Source organism: Trichechus manatus, unplaced genomic scaffold (genome assembly GCF_000243295.1).
Source record: "Trichechus manatus latirostris isolate Lorelei unplaced genomic scaffold, TriManLat1.0 scaffold00136, whole genome shotgun sequence".
NCBI classification, from domain to species: domain Eukaryota; kingdom Metazoa; phylum Chordata; class Mammalia; order Sirenia; family Trichechidae; genus Trichechus; species Trichechus manatus.
Genome location: NW_004444072.1, coordinates 7,382,139 through 7,399,824, shown reverse-complemented (window position 1 = coordinate 7,399,824; position 17,686 = coordinate 7,382,139). Strand labels below are relative to the sequence as shown.

The following is a 17,686-nucleotide window of genomic DNA, read 5'->3' as shown; positions in this document are numbered from 1 at the left end:
GATCATTAGCCATCAGAGAAATGCAGATCAAAACTACAATGAGATATCATCTCACCCCAACAAGGCTACCATTAATCCAGAAAACACAAAATAACAAATGCTGGAGAGGTTGTGGAGAGACTGGAACACTTATACATTGTTGGTGGGAATGTAAAATGGTACAGCCACTTTGGAAATCGATTTGGTGCTTCTTTAAAAAGCAAGAAATAAAGGTACCATACGATCCAGCTATCCTGCTCCTTGGAATATTTCCTGGAGAAACAAGAGCCGTCACACGAATAGATATATGCACACCCATGTTCATCACAGCACTGTTCACAATAGCCAAAGGATGGAAGCAACCTAAGTACCCATCGATGGACAAATGGATAAACAAAATATGGTATATCAACACAATGGAATATTACACAACAATAAAGAACAATGATGAAGCTGTGAAACATCATATAACTTGGTGGAAGCTAGAACTTATTATGCTAAGTGAATTTAGTCAGGCACAGAAGGGCAAATACTGTATAAGACCCACTATTGTAAGAACTCAAGAAAAGGTTTAAACCCAAAAGAAAACATTCTTTGATGGTTACGAGGGTGGGGAGGGAGGGTGAGGGTTATTCACTAACTAGATAGTAGATAAGAATCATCTTAGGTGAAGGGAAGGACAGCACACACTACAGGGGAAGCCAGCACAACTGGACTAAACCAAAGCTAAGAAGTTTCCTCAATACAGTCAAATACTTTGAGAGACAGAGTAGCAGGGATGCAGGGACTGGGGACCAGGCTTTCAGGGGACATCTTTGTCAATTGGCATAACAAAGTTTATTAAGAAAATGTTCTGCATCCTCCTTTGGTGAGTGGTGTCTGGGGTCTTAAAAGCTTGCAAGCGGCCATTTAAGATGCATCAATTGGTCCCAACCACCTGGAGTAAAGGAGAACAAAGAACACCAAAGACACAAGGAAAGTATTGGCCCAAGAGACAGAATGGGACACATAAACCAGAGACTTCATCAGCCTGAGACCAGGAGAACTAGATGGTGCCCGGCTACCACCAATGAACATCCTGACAGGGAACACAACAGAGGGTCCCTGATGGAGTAGTAGAACGATGGGATGCAGAACTCAAATTCTAGTAAGAAGACCAGACTTAATGGTCTGACTAAGACTGGAGGCACCCCGGAAAGCATGGCCCCTGGTCTCTCCATCACCCCAGAACTAAAACAATTTCCGAGGCCAACTCTTCAGACAGGGATTGGACTGTACTATGGGACATAAAGTGATACTTGTGAAGAATGTGCCTCTTAGACATGTAGATATAAGAGACCAAAGGGGCAGCTTCTGTCCAGAGGTGAGAGGGGGAAGGCAGAGAGAGTTAGGAGCTGGTTGAATGTTCATGGGGAATCAGGGACGGAGGGGAGGAGTGTGCTGTCGCAGAATGGGGTGAGTGGTTGGGGTCTCGTAACAATGTATGTTAAAAAAAAAAATTCCGTATGGGAGACTAACTTGAAATGTAAACCTCATTTAATTACAACAATTTAGAAAAATATAAAAATCTGAAATATTTCATGATATAGGCAAGTTACCACATAGTAGTTGCTTTGATAAACAAAAATCTTTCAAATTTAGTAAAAAAAAAAAAAAAAATCAACAGCATAAGATAAAGCAGATATGCAGAATTCAAACCGTGATAAAATAATTAGATTTGCACTGTACTGTTAATTATAGTGAAGAAGTAGAATACAGTTTTGTTGCTGTTTTTAAGCACAAAAGTTTATACAGAACTTGAAATAAAAAAAAAAAAAAACTACCTCAAAATGAATTCTACAGTTTTGAAAGATCAGTCAAAAATAAGATCACTGAATTGTTTTCAAAGTAGTTCTGGGGCTACAAAGGCAAGCTGCAACCTTTAGGGTAGGGCCATGGAGGCCAGATTCTGCCCTCAACCCCTTCTTGCCTCATAGTCAAGAAAATTTAAGTAATCTAAGTTCATTTGTGTATGTTTGGGTTAGCCTAAATAATTTGAAAGACAAAAGATGATGTAATTTTTTAGGAACCAATTTCTTTTCAGGAAAAGTTATTACTTTTTTCCCTGAATGAAACATATTTCATATAATATTTAGCCTAAGTTACTTAGAATAATTGTTTAAAACCTGCTTTTAAGATTGGCATAGCACAAAACATAAAAACCTTTTTTAGAATGAAATCAATTCTATTAATTCCATTGACTGTTAGGACTACTAAACTTATAAGCACTTATTTATCATTAAACTAATCAGAGTAAATTCTTTGAAGAAAGATTATAATCTAATTTAATAGCACCATCCAGATGTAGGAAATCATTATAAATATTTTCATAATCTTGTCTTTGACTACTTTATAGGATCCTTTAGAGAAGCAACTTAGACTAATCTGTCTACTTTAAGGCCTTGTTATACCAATTAAATAAACAATTTATGTAGTATACCTTTCAGATAGATTGACAAATCCTGAACATCAAAGTTCCCCAGAAGAAAGAAGAGGCCAAGCAAATGGGAACTCTTTTTCCTAAAGTGATCACTGAAATTCTAAATTACTTCTAGTATAGTGTTTAGAACCCCAAATCAGCATCCTGGTAAGGGAGAAATAGAGGCTCATTTATCAAGGATGTTAAGAATTAGATTGAAACTTTGGCTTTATTCCTTCTAAACCTAAGTCATTCTGCCGGCTAGAGACCTAGTCTCGTATCTTAAATATACTAGTTTTTCTACTGGGAAAGTACTCTCAGCGTCCATAATAGAATGGATTTTTAAAGGGAGCAGATAGGAGCAGGGCTTTTACATTGTAGCTCCCTGTTTTATTTTGTTAATTTGGATACAGTAACATGCAAGAAAGCAATTCTGCTTTCTTGATGCTTCTTAGAAGCTTTTTAATTCAGATAGTTCAAAAGAGCTTCAAAGTGGCCACATTTTTTGTTTTCATACTGCCCTTAATGAGACTATGCCAAGCAGATAGGTACACGCAAGTGGCAGAGGTATAGTAAAAAAAAAAAAAGTTGCCGTCAAGTCGATTCCGACTAATAGTGACCCTATAGGACAGAGTAGAATTGTCTCATAGGGTTTCCAAGGAGCGGCTGGTGGATTTGAACTGCCGACATTTTGGTTAGTAGCAGAGCTCTTAACCACTTCATTACCAGGGCCCCAGAGCCATAGTGTTGTATATGTATTAGACAAAAGTCCCATAAGGGAACTCTGCATTGCCCCTAGATATAGCATTTCCCGTTTTCAGAGAAGGCTGGAGTTTGTTCAAAGTTTAGAACTCTCAAACTCAGTAAAATCCTGACAAGGCTTACCATGGGCTTTGGACAGTATGTTGCTTAAACCAACATGTGCCTTATTACAGGGGTGTTGTCTTACACCTGGCAGACAGCCTATTGCTTCTGACCCATCCCCTGAACTGGTTTATCCTGACACAGGAGTCTTTTACCATCTTTCACGCCAGGCAATTGCCCTAATGGCATTTACTGGTCATCCTGTGCCGCTTGTTCTTGTGGCTTATAGAGTCCGAGATTACACAAACTCAAAAACTTCTAGGGCAGTAATGTACCAGAACCTCACACTACTGCCACCAGTGGAGGCAAAATACCCCTTGCAAGAGACAGAACCAGAACTTCACACTACTGCCACTCTGGGGGGCAAACAAACTCTTGCGAGAGACAATGAAAACAGACAAGACAAAATGAAACAGTCAAGAAAAAAACAAAACTAGAATCCTTCAATAATTCTCAAAGAGCTCAACACAAGAAAGCAGAGCTCAAAATTCGAGAGGTTATTTGCCTGGTGATGACTCCTGAGAAGTTTATGGAGTGGTGAGCCCAAACAGCCCTGCTATGGTACTGAAGCCTGGTCCTTGAGTCCTCAGCGGGTAGCTGCAGGCAGTGCACTTTTGAAATCCCACTTCTGGCACCAAGAAATGTCAAAGAGCAAACTGGAGCTTATGTTAAAATTAAAGCAGAGGGTTTTACTGAAGGAATAAAGCAATCTGGATCGGGCAGCACTCCGTAAGGATTCTCAAGTGCACTCCAGCAAAAGGAATTTTTCACAGATTTTAAGTACAGAAAATCCAGGAACTTACAAGGAAAAAATTCTGATTGGTTGGCATTTACAAAATCATGCTTCAACAGATACCAGACAATTCCAAGATTCTGTAAACATTGTTTTGTTAATCATAAAAATTTGAGTCAGTTAAAATCTTGTTAATCTATGGATATTTCGGGGGCCACAGTGGTATAGTGGTTAAGTGTTCAGTTGCTAACCGAAAGGTCGGCAGTTTGAATCCACCAGGTGCTCCTTGGAAACCCTATGGGGCAGTTTTTGTCTGTCCTGTAGGGTTACCATGAGTCAGAATCGACTCGATGGCAGTGGGTTTGGATTTTTGATTTTTAGACTGAGTGAATATCCTTCCTGGGAGCATGCAGTGAGAGGCAGTGGGAAGAGGGGAACCCACAGGCTTCCTGAGGTATGCTGGCTAGTTGACTTTTGAATGTCAGCTCAGAATAAGCAGTAAACAGCAAAAATGGAGTCCAGCCTGCAATTTTGGCAGAAGCCTCTCTTTATGCCAAGCACCTAGATTTTAAAAAAGCTCTTTCGCACTTTTTAGATAAAATTTTTGATTGTAATGGTAAGCTCGGACAAAATGAGCAAAGTGGCTATATGTATGTATCCCCTGATTTAATAGTAGATGCTACTTTCAGATACATAACATAGTAACATTTAATTAACAACTGCACTACTATTATTTAGATGTAGTCCTCTCATAATCACGTGTTACAAATGGTTATATACATACTTATATATGTATCTGTTAGCTAGGTCCCTGGGTGGCACAAACAGTGAAGCACTTGACTACTAGCCAAAAGGTTGGCAGTTCAAACCCACCCAGAGACACTTGGGAAGTAAGGCCTGGCAGTCTGCTTCCAAAAGATCACAGCCTTGAAAACCCAATGGAGCAGTTCTTCTCTGCACACAAGGGGTCGCCGTGAGTTGGAATGGACATGACAGCAACTAACAACAACATGTATTATCTACGTGGGTATGATTTATGTTCATTAATAAAGAGTTAAACGTTTATCGTTTTGTTGTGCTAGATTCCTAAAATGATAAAAGATAATTACTTTTGGTTGGTAACTATTGTTCCTGAAATCCATCTTTAAAGTATAATTCCCTTAAGTGTTTTTTCTTTCTTTAATTATACTGGGAAATAAAATTGTCTCTGAAGAAGAATGCACCACTTTGCATTTTGAAATCTGATTTCATAGCTAAAGTGAACAGAACATCATTCAATTCAAACAAAAGAAATACATCTAGAAAATATGCCACGTTTGCTTGAAGTGCCTAGTTCCAAAATACCTCCTACACCAATTTGGATTGAATGCGGACACTACTTCCCCAGCATTACTAAAAAAACAAAAGAATATTCTGCCCACTAATAGATGATAAAGACTCAACACTACATATTTTCAGAGAGCATCTTTGATTTAAATATATAGTTCATTTTTATTTCAAAGTATCATTATAAGAGGACTTCAGTATTGCTTAATGGATTATAGATATTATTCACCTTATCCCTTGATATAAATGAGCCCTATTTATACACAGAACAAATGCAACAGAACATGATCAGGCAGCTACCTCTATGTCAGTGACCTCTTTTTGCTTTTAATTTTTCTTTTTTCCAGCTATTGGCTGAAGAGATAATTATCCCCCAGGGTTCTCTGTGGTTGTTATTATAGAAGTTTTGTGATGCCATTTTAAAAGTAGTGTAAGAATGATCTCAGGGAGCAGAATGAGGGCTATTTAAGCAGACCAGATTTGCACTTTTGTATGTCTGCTGGCTTTCTCAAGCTCTGTGCATTGCCTAGTTGGGTTTTGAGGATAGCCGTGAGGTGGGATTGAGGAGGGGTTGGAAATTTATCTGGGTTTGGGGACTTGGCAGTATACGTAGAGAAGAAGCCTCATTCCCCTGTGGCCTTTCACACTACTAGCCTATAGAAGGCTCAGTCTAAGGAAAACAGATGCTGTCATTTTAAATTAATTTTTAATGTTTGGATTAAGACACTGAACTGAATTTATTAAGAAGTAAGCTTAGATTATTTCTTATTAAGAATTGAAATGATAGTAGAATTTACTGGAAACACCTCAAATGTTCATCAGCTGACAAATAGATGAAACGATGGTATAGTTCCATACAAAGGAATGGAACTGATTCCCTTCCAGTTCATTCCAACTCAGTTTAGCACATGTGTTCAGAGTAGGACTGTGCTCTATAGGGTTTTCAATGGCTGTGATCTTTTGGAAGTAGATCACCAGGTATTTCTTCCAAGGCACCTCTAGATGGATTCGAACCACCAAACTTTTGGTTAGTAGACAAGTGCTTTTGCACCACCCAGGGACGCCAAAGGAATACAACTCAATAATAAAATGGTACAAATTACTGATACACGAAACAACGTGGATGAATCTCAAATGAGTTATAGTGAATGAAAATAGCCAGGCCCGCATACTATACAATTCCATTTATATGAACTTCTAGAAAAGGCAAAAATATAGTGACAGCGGATCAGTGGTTCCAGGGACTGAGGCTATGATGCAGGGATCAACTGCAGAGGGTCAGGAGGGAACTTGTTGGGGTAATGGAAGTGTTCTATATGATAACAAAGGGGACTGTATGCATTATCAAATCTCATCAAATTGTGTACTTAAAATTGCATTTATATGTAAAATTTTATTGTATGTAAATTATGCATCAATAAAATTGATTTAAAAGAAAATATGGTGAAATTCACCAGTAAAGGGGGAGGGGACCCTAGAATCAATTAATACCTACAAGTGACTATAAAAATTGTGGGGACAGCCTGAGTCCTCATCCAGAATCTGGGCAGGGAATAACATTAGACAATACCTTGCATTGGGCAAATCTGCTGCAAACGATCTCTTTAAAGTATTAAAAAACAAAGATGCCATTTTGAGGACTAAGGTGCTCCTGACCTAAGCCATGTTGTTTTCAGTCATCTCATTTGCATCTGAAAGTTGGACAATGAATAAGGAAGACCAAAGAAGGATTGAGGCCTTTGAATTATGGTGTTGGTAAAGAATATTGAATATACCATGGACTGTCAGAAGAACAAACAAATCTGTCTTGGAGCACAGCCAGAATGCTCCTTAGAAGTGAGGATGGCAAGACTTCATCTCATGTACTTTGGACATGTTTTCAGGAGGGACCAGTCCCTGGAGAAGGACATCATGCTTGGTAAAGTAAAGGGTCAGTGAAAAAAGGGAAGACCCTCAAGGAGATGAATTGACACAGTGGCTGCAACAATGGGCTGAAACTTAGCAGGGATTTTGAGCATGGTGCAGGACTGGGCAGCATTTCATTTGGTTGTACGGGGTTGCTGTGAGTTGAAACCAACTCTAAGGCCCCTAACAACAACAATGCATTTAAAGGGACAGTGGAAGACACAAATGATTACATCCATGAGTTTTTCTTGATAAATGTAACTTTAACATGTAAATCATCTCACCCAATTCTTAGCACATAGTAAGCACTTAATAAGTGCTGAGTGTATTGATTTTTATTGTTGTTATTATTTAGAGCAATGTATTAAGAGTGTCTAGACATCCCAAAAGGAGTCCTGGTGGTGGAATGGTTAAGTGCTTGGCTGTTAACGGCTGCTAACCAAAAGGTCAGTGGTTTTGAACCCACCAATGGCTCCATGGGAGAAAGACCTGGCAGTCTGCTCCCGTGAAGTGTACAGCCTAGAAAATCCTACAGGGCCAATCAGCTCTATCCTATAAAGTCGCAAAGGCACACAACAACCACCACAGGCAACCCAGTACCCACTGCAGTCAAGTCAATTCTGACTCACAGTGACCCTATAGGACAGAGTAGAACTGCCCCATAGGGTTTCCAAGGCAGACTGCCACGGCTTTCTCCCACAGAGCAGCTTGTGAGTTCGAACTACTAACCTTTCAGTTAGCAGCTGACCTCTTTAACTGCTGTGCCACCAGGGCTCCTTGACTACCCAATAAAAGTTGTGAATATGGAGGGGACAGAGCTTTCTCCTACTCGCCAGTGGAGAAAGCCTATGAATTAACTGGTTCTGATGATTTCAAATACAAAAGAAGAGGTGGAATTAATTGTTTACTGGTTCAGGAGAACTAATAGATTATAATTTGCCAGTTGAGATTTAATTCTGATGTAAATTTATCATTTAGTAGTCACTAAAGTTGAATATTAAAACATCATTTCTCAGACACATTCATAGCTTTCTTTTGTTTCAAGATCACATCTGAGCTGTCTCAACCCAAACTGTCATAGAACTTTGTATCTAATATCATGTAAAAGTTTCAACATTTGCAAGTATTCAGCAGAAGTTATGGCTATACATATTACATTGAAATCATTTGGAAATACTATGTTTTGATCATGTAAGAAATGGGTGGCATGCCAGCAATGTACTACTATAGGAGTATGAGACTCGTGTTAACATTGATCTTCACATGTGTTGCAGTAGAGAAAACCTAGTAGCTAACATTTATTGACTTCTTAATGTGCCCAGCACTCACTGTGCTAAGGAAGTTTCATGAATTATCACAGTTAAGCCTCGTCATAGCCTAAGGAGTTAGATAGACAAGAGGTTGAACAAGTATTAAGAAACAGATCAAACTTTGATATTAACAGTTGAGAACCATTGATATGGACTGTCATGGATTGGGTTGTGTCCCCCCAAAATATCTGTCAGCTTGGCTAGGTCATGATTCCTAGTATGTGATTGTCTGCCATTTTGTCATCTGTTGTGATTTCCCTATGTGTGGTAAATCCTGTCACTATGATGTTAATGAGATGGATTAGCAGCAGTTATATTGATGAGCTCTACAAGATTAGATAGTGTCTTAAGCCAATCTCTTTTGAGATATAAAAGAGAGAAGTGAGCAGAGAGACATGGGGACCTCATACTATCAAGAAAGCAAGGCCGGGAGCAGAGCGCGTCCTTCGGACCTGAGGTTCCTGTGCTGAGATGCTCCCAAACCAAGGGAAGACTGATGATAAGGACTTTCCTCCAGAGCTGACAGAGAAAGCCTTCTCCTGGAGCTGACACCGTGAATTTGGACTTACAGCCTGCTAGACTGTGAGAAGATAAATTTCTCTTTGTTAAAGCCATCCACTTGTATTTCTGTTACAGCAGCGTTAGATAACCAAGACATGGACCAAAGTTTGGTGAGGACACATTTGGTGTTATTGAGCTGGATTGCCAACATTATGTTCTGGCATTGCTTCTCCTGTCCTGTGGGTGAGATGGAGAGAGAGAGACGACTTCTGGCACAAACTCTGAATCCCAAATAATACGCCTATAGGATAGCAGTGTATGTTAGGTGGACAGTAAATGATTGTTGAATGAATTGATTAACTGCTCTATATGTCTCAAATTAGAATTTAGATACTGTATTCTTAGGATGGAGCCCTTGTGGTGCAGTGGTTAAGAGCTCGGCTGCTAACCAAAAAAAAAAAAAAAAGGTTGGTAGTTCAAATTCAACAGCTGCTCCTTGGAAACTCTGTGGAGCAGTTGTACTCTGTCTTAGAGGGTTGCTCTGAGTCGACTCCACCCACGGCAGTAGGTTTGTTTGGTTTTTATTTTTTTATTTTATTTTTTTTGTATTCTTGGGATATCAAACACTGTACAAGGTTAATGTTTGATAATGGGGTGATACTTATTTTAATAGCTGTTCAACTGACCAAATTTATCTTGAGGTCCATTTTTGGGCAATGGTATAGGCACACCTCTGTGTAAGATTGCTGACATTAGCAATAACTTCAGTTGTGATAATACCTTTAATTATACTTCAGGTTTAGCAAACTCAGACAATTGTTGATCCTAAATGAGAAAAACAGTTAGTATGCAGATTCTAATGGGTACATTTATCATTTCCTTATCATACTGAGCTTTGGGTTTATTATTCTCTATTTTCAAAGAAAGTAGAAATGCCGTTCCTTAGAATAAAAATGTTCTTTATTGTGTGAGCAGTAGATTGAAGCTGTACAGATTGGCTGTTTAATGAAGTAGGCAACATTCCAATGGAACTGACAATCTTTATTTCTATTTGTTGTATTTTTTTTTCTCTTTACAGATGGACCCGATTCAGAAAGCTGTAATAAATCATACATTCGGGGTTCCTCTTCCTCATCGAAGAAAGCAAATCATATCATGCAACATTTGCCAGTTGAGATTTAATTCCGATGTAAGTTTATCATTTAGTAGTCACTAAATATATATATATAGTGCTGTTCTAATCTGGCAAGAGAGGAGATTTCTTAAAACTTTTCTCTGCAGTAACTGAGCATGTCAAAATTCAGGGATGAAATTTTAACTCCTCATGTGCTTTAATTTTGGAGTTTATTATATATGTTCTGTTGTTGCCTATGAAAAAATCACATGTATACAATCTTACACACTTGCAGTGCAATAGAATGTTTTAATTTCTTGGGAATGCTACATTTAGATAATACATTTTGCCTTTGGGAAATAGCCAAATTTAGGGCCATGAGGCTTTCAATAGGTCACACCTCTGAAATAAGATTGCAGATTGTTCAAGGCCAACATTTTGACTTTGTATATTTCCATTGACTGCTTTGCCACCCCCAATTCCAGGTCAGCTCTTGTGTCTTTAATTATATTTATGTTTGAACTCTCAAGTTACTGCCCTAGGAGTATTATTAGCATTTTAACAGGGCTCCTAGAGGCCTCAAAGCACTAAAACTTAAGTGGAGAATGTGACAGATAGGGAGACATTTGTGAGCTTGACCAATGCTTTGCAAGGGATTCACAGGCACCATTCCCACCTTTTCTAAAGATCAGGAAGGACTGTGGATCCATCACGGTGATGCTGATTTTGGCTTGTGGCCAGTATGAAAAATATTGTCCCCTCAAACCTGCTTTATTTATTATCTTACAATTCTGGAGGTCGGAAGTCAAAAAGTCATTGAGTGATGCAGAAAGAAAGGGAATGTTGGTTTGGAAGGAATAGAATTGGGAGACTTTTTTCACACTGTAGGCAAACAAGAGGCCCTGCCTATCAAAATGGTCTCTGCCAAGATACCATTATCTTGTCCTATGTTGGTATACAGTATGGAGATGACCAAACAGATCTGGATTCTGAGGAATGTTAGGCCGTCCAGTATTTAATCTCTCCAGGAAAGTAGGTTTCCTAGATGCCCTCTCTGATGATAAGCATAGACCATTATTAGACAATCAGGCAGAGGCAATAAATGTAGCACAAATATAGTGGCTTGTTTCTTCTGTGAGAAAAACGTCTCATTTTTTTAGTAAACATTATTACTATCTTATGAACTCACACGAGCGCAATCATCAGGTAGTTTTATAACATTCCATCTAATGGCTTAAAAAAGAGGAGGGTAGATTGTCTGCCTAGTACTTCTCTGTATATTGACACAGGGATGGTATTTGCTGCTATAAAACAATGCACCAAACATTTGTAGCAATTTATTTCAAGGGAAGTTTTTTGTTGTTTAATATTGAGCACCATGATTTGTTTTGAATTTTAAGCCATGTGCCATAGAGTATTCAGTTTATTAACAGTAAAATATTTCTGAGTGATGAATGTTATGTCATAATCTCTTCCAGTAGTTGTAAAAAAGAGTCCTCCTAACATGCAAATAAGAGTTCTGTGCTCAGTAGTTGTAGCTTTGATAACTGCTAAAACACTTAGCAAACAATCAGATAGCTCTGTAATTGTTATTTTAAGTGGTTCCTTTTTAGTTCCTTTTGCCCATAAGTGGTACTGGCATTTCAGTCTGGAACTGGTCAGATAATGATGCAAAAGTCTCCCAGGGACCATGTTGCCAGCTCTTTCCATCTAATGGGGACTATTCCCAAATATCATCTCCTGCCAACAATTTCACTGTCAAAAGTTTCCTCTGTACCAAGAAAACTTCCTGTAAACCAGGAGTCAGGAAGAGACTTCAAGGTCATTGAACCTAATCTCCCACCGAATGCAAGAAATCCATCTATACATCCATGTATATGTCTTTTGGTTGATTATTTCCAGTGACGGATCACTCATGATCTCAAGACAATGGTTCCATTTTGTAAGCATCTCTAATTTTGATAGCTGGATATCAGAATGATGTTTTGGAAATTCTAGAAATATTGTCAGGTATGCTATAGGAAACATATTTATATATATGTTCCCCTATTAACAAATATTTTCTAAAATGTAATCTTATTTTATTTCCCTGGTAAGAGAGAGTAACAATTATGCTAATAAAACTTCAGGGTAATATAGGAATCAGTATGTATTTATTAGGGACAATTAGAGGACAGTGGTGATCCAGTGGTAGTGTAATTTTTTACAGTAAAGATTACAGTAAAGGCAGTAAAGAGTGTACTGCCTTCCATGCAGGAGACCCACGTTCAAGTCCTGGCTAATGCACCTCGTGCACAGCCACCACCCGTCTTGTCAGCAGAGCTTCCAGACTAAGACAGACTAGGAAGAAAAGCTTGATCTACTTCCAAAAAGCCACCAACACAAACCCTTTGAATCACAGCAGTCTGATCGCCTTGTGCATAGAGGTCGCCATGAGTCAGGGGCTGACTCTGAGGTAGTTAACAACACCAACAGGGCCAGTTGGGTTTCATTCTCACAACTTTGCTTTTAGGTCCATCAGGCATGTAGTAGAAGGAAAATGGTCAAAGCGTTCGTGGGATATGTGCTGTGTCATGGTTCAACAATTGTGGCTTGCTCTTCACAAGTTTTCTATTCCTGCTGTAGCAAATTACCACAAATTTAGAGGCTTAAGGCAATACACATTTATTATCTTACACTTTGGGAGGTCAGAAGTCCAAGATGGTTCTCACTGGGCTAAAATCAAAGTGTTAGCAGGACTGTGTTCCTTCTGGCGGCTCTGGGGAGAATTTATTTCCTTGCTTTTTCTAGCTTCTCTAGAGGCTGTCTGCATTCCTTAGCTCATGGTTCTCTCTTCCGTCTTGAAACCAGTGATGGCCAGCTGAGCCCTTCTCATGTGGAATCAGCTCGACTATCACTTTTTGGCCTCCCTCTTCCACATTTAAGGACCTTTGTGATTACATTATACTCACCTGGGTAATCCAGGATACTCTCCCTACTTTAAGGTCATCTGATTAGCAACATTAATTCTACCTGCTGCTTTAATGCCCCTTTGCCCTATAATGCAATATATTCCTAGGTTCTAGGGATTAGGATGTAGAGATCTTTGGGAAGCCATTATTCTGCCCACCACAGATGCTCAGATGGATGTTTGACTTAAGCTTGAACTGAATTCTACGAGAACCTGAATTCATCAGATAATTACCCGGGCCAGTTTTTTGGTCTGTATAAACTGGACATATGAATTCATTTCCCTTATATTTTTCCTTCTGTTGAACCTTGAATATAGTTTCAATATGCAGTGCTAGATGGAGCCCTGGTAGTGCAGTGGTTAAAGCGCTCAGCTGCTAACTTAAAGGTTGGCAGTTTAAACCCACTAGCTGCTCTGAGGGAGAAAAATGTGGCAGTCTGCTTCTGGAACGATCATAGCCTTACAAACCCTATGGTTTGTAAGTTCTGCTGTGTCCTACAGGGTCGCTATGAGTCAGAACCAGCTGGAGGGCAACAGTTTTTTTTTTCTTTTTTTTTTTTTAATGCAGTGCTAATTTTAAAAACTGCAGTTTTAATGATTTTTTAAACAGCAAGACCCAACATTGTTGAGTTTATAAATGATATGGCAACATTTTAAGCATATTTTGCAAAGAAAACATGATCATTGCAGAACTGAACTACAGGAATGGAAACTTCCTTAGAGAATTTAAAAATGATTCTGTAGCATTATGATGTCAGTAAGAGGGACTAATATGCTGTAAATACTAGATTTGTTTACTTATTGACTGATCATGTCCATAAATACAAATTTTATAAAATTTTTAGATGGCTCAGTGCCAAGATCAATTGGATTTATCATCCATATATAAGAACATAACCCCCAAATAAAGAAGAACCAAGATGGATATATATGTGTATATGTAATACATATTAAATCATTTTAATCCCAAGAAAAGACTTTGTCATTCCACTGCAAGTGCCATGCCATTTTGTCCTTTCCAGATAAGTCTGGAATTTGTCTTCTCTTTCCATTCTTACATGTAGAATCCTTCTGGAAAAGTAACACTGTAATTCACTTGTATGGTTGGTTGAATCCTTTGTCACATAGGAAAGTATTTTTGTCTTATGAAGCTGTTTACATTTCAAAACGTCTTCCCCTTCCAATCAGAATAATAGCTTGTAATTCTTTTCGTCTCTGGACCATGGAAATTCAACTTCCTCCCCCTCTAAGTTTTTGTTTATTTATTTTAACCTTTCATATTATATTCGTATTTCATATTAGTTTGGTGTCAGGCCATACCATTTTTGACCCTACAGATTTCCTAAGAAATGGCATAAATTGTATTTTCTGTGCTGTAAGACAGATTGCCTTCTCATGGTGTAGGCTTTTTGTTGTAAAAACTCTTCTCTACATTCATATGAAGCATACATGGGGTTGTGCAAAAAGCTTCTAATTAAAGACTGAAAGGTTGTCATTTGTCCAATTATTTTATCAGCATCTTAAAATAAGCATAAATTACCATGAGGCCTCGGTAAGTTAATAAGTGTGCCTTTGAAAGATAACTTGTATCAAGGCCAGCATAGGTATAAGATTATTAAATGAAGTAGAGAATGTGTACTCAACAATTGTTTATAGAAGGGGAAATAAGATCTCAGTCCCCAAACTACCCATCGCTGTCGAGTTGATTCTGACTCATAAAAACAATAATAAAAGTGTGGCATTTAAGAGTCATTGTGTTTAACCTCCTGATCATAGGATTTCATAACATGCCAGAGGCAGAATAAACCATTTGCTAATTTCGTGTGCCAAAACTGAGGTGCAGAGTGTGGGTGACTTTACAAAGCCACGTGGCCAGTAGCTGTCAGGGCAAGGACAAAATATTTGCCTCTCTGCTGCTTCCACCTCATCTGGTCACCATAGAGCACCATGCCCATCTTCAGATTCCAGCGGATCTTCCCGTAAGGGCATGGATGGGGGTGTGGGTGTTTCCTGTTCCACCAGGCTTTCCTAGAGAGAAGGCTTGAGGTTCCTTCCTTTATGGAACTAACTGGGTGTAATCATAGCCATTGTGGAAAGCCATTCACTGGCTCACCCTCACTCACATGTACTCATGAGCCCTTTCAAATGGCATCAGTCATAGTCAGAGATACACTCAGAATTCAAGCTTAAATGCATTAGATATTTAAATATAAATTCCAATTACTGAATATATCAAAGTAGCAACATATCGTTTTAAACTCAGGACTGTTAAGCCTTAATTGCATTCCCACTGCTGTTGAGTCGATGACGACTCATAGAGACCCCGTAGAGTTTCTAAGGCTGTAAATCTCCAAGGAAGCCACATCTTTCTCCTGGGGAGCCGCTGGTGGTTTGGAACTACCAACCTTTTGGTTAGCAGTCAATTGCTTTAACCACTGCACCGCTAGGGCTCCTTAGAGGACTGTTAATAAACCAGATGGGGGAAAAAACTCACAAAAGGCTCAGACCCTTTCAAAGGGGGATCCTTGGGACCATCATCAATATGATCAATAAACTTCCCAATGGGATGATAAAGCGGAAATCATAATTATTGTTTTGTGTTTTAGAAGCCAAAAATGTGGTAAAACTAAACCCTGCATCTGAATTTTAATTCGCATCTCTTACTCATAATTTCTATAACCAAATGTGAAAATATAATGATGAAGATGCCCATAGTTTTTTTGTTTGCTTTTTCCTACCAAGCAACTCGACTAGATAATTAAACTTTGTTAATATCACACATCTTAAGGTGCATTTTTTTTTTTTTATTATTGAAATCAACATCATTTGTGGGGCTGATGTTTAAAGAATGTACTGTTGTGGGGTGGGAAAGACAAAAACTAGAAATCATGGTTGTGTTGGGATCAAAGAACTAGTCTTTTACTTCTTTCTACATTTCTTTTTTTCTAAATTCCCTTTATACACCTGCTCTAATTTTGTTAAAAGGAAAAAGAATTTTTTGCATCTACTATACGGCTGTGGTTTTTAACAGCATATTCTGTCTCAAATTACAAATTGCATTTTGAAGACCTCAGTTGCAATTTTCTAGATATTGTTTTGAATTCTCTAGCAGCGTCTGCAGTCTGCAGACATGCCCAGGAGATACCATAGATATTGCTCTCACATTCAGATGTTAGCATTTTAGTGCATATCCTAGGAAAAAGATTAGTAAAAATCTATGTATGTGGGATGTGCATCTAATCCCAAATCTGAAAGCAGCATCCAGAGAGGCAGCGTGAAATCATAGGAAAATCATTGGGTCTGAAATTAGACAACCTGTTGTCTAGACTTCTTGTTGTTAGATGGTGTCTAGTCAATTCCGACTCATAGTGATCCCCTGTGACAGAGTGGAACTGCCCTGTAGGGTTTACTAAACTGTAATCTTTATGGAGCAGATCATCAGGTCTTTCTCTTGCGGGGTTGCTGGTGGGTTCGAACCACCAACCTTTCAGTCAGCAGCCAAGCCCTTAACCATTGCACCACCTGCCTTGTTTTAATTGTGTTAACTTGGGCCCTTTTTTGAACCTACAGGATCCACGATCATCTCATTTGTAATCATCATTGCAGTGATGTTGCAAGGATCAATAAAATCTAATATTTATATATTTGGATTATAAACTGTATAGTAAATGAAAGGGAAAGATCATTATTATTATATGGGATAAACAACGCAGTTATTATTTTTTTATTTGAATGCTCAATTGTTAAGAAATATCAAAGCTTAAAGCTATCATTGCTATCTACTAAAAAAGTATTTAAAGGGATTCTAGCCTGTTTAAAGAGTTTATATTTAGTTTTTTAGTATATTTAGTATTTATGTGTTACATCAGTTGCAGTTGAGTTGGTTCAGATTCATGGTGACCCCATGTGTGTCAGAGTAGAACTATGCTCCATAGGGTTTTCAGTGGCTGATTTTTCGGAAGTAGATCACCAGGCTTTTCTTCCAAGGTGCCTCCGGGTAGATTGGAACCACCAGCCAACCTAGCACTTTAGCCTGTTGCACCTTAGTTTACATTGTAAGAGGAGGTATTCACTCCCAGTAAATCTTTACCTTTTAAAAAATGCAGGAACACCTTGCCCCTGGAAGAGCTTCATCTATTAAAACTCCCAACCTCTTTAAGTCTGTTGCTGCTGTTACTGTGTCCCCAAGGATCTTCCGGGAGACCCAGTTTTAAATTAAATTTTCAGGCGGCTTTGAGACAGGGCTTTCAGAAGAGAGTGTCCTCTGTTAGTCTCCAGAATTCACAAGTTACATGGAGCTCTGGCTTGAGCACTGTGGCTTTCATACTGGGTGATTTCTCTTCTTCAAAAGCAGCTCTTTGACGGGGCTACTCAGCTCCCATGAAAGAGGAGCCACAGGATCAGGACGTTCAGTTGGGCTATCAGGGTCATCCTGCGTGAGGAGCTGGCTCTCGAGTGTGTGGTGATGTTCTGTAGGTTGTGGCTGCCTTTGAAACAAGCGACTCAGAGGTCTCTTTTGAAGGGCTTATACTCTGAGTGTTCATTT

At 38.8% G+C, this 17,686-nt stretch overlaps 1 protein-coding gene across 1 annotated transcript in view; it reads left to right on the top strand.

Annotated features, from left to right (window-relative positions):
* The window catches only part of ZNF385D (zinc finger protein 385D), a 403,342-nt gene that overhangs the window by 222,783 nt on the left and 162,873 nt on the right, over positions 1-17,686 (top strand). The window contains exon 3 of the mRNA XM_004385288.2: positions 10,155-10,265. Coding sequence (XP_004385345.1) covers positions 10,155-10,265 — 111 coding nt within the window. The remainder of the gene's footprint in view (positions 1-10,154; positions 10,266-17,686) is intronic.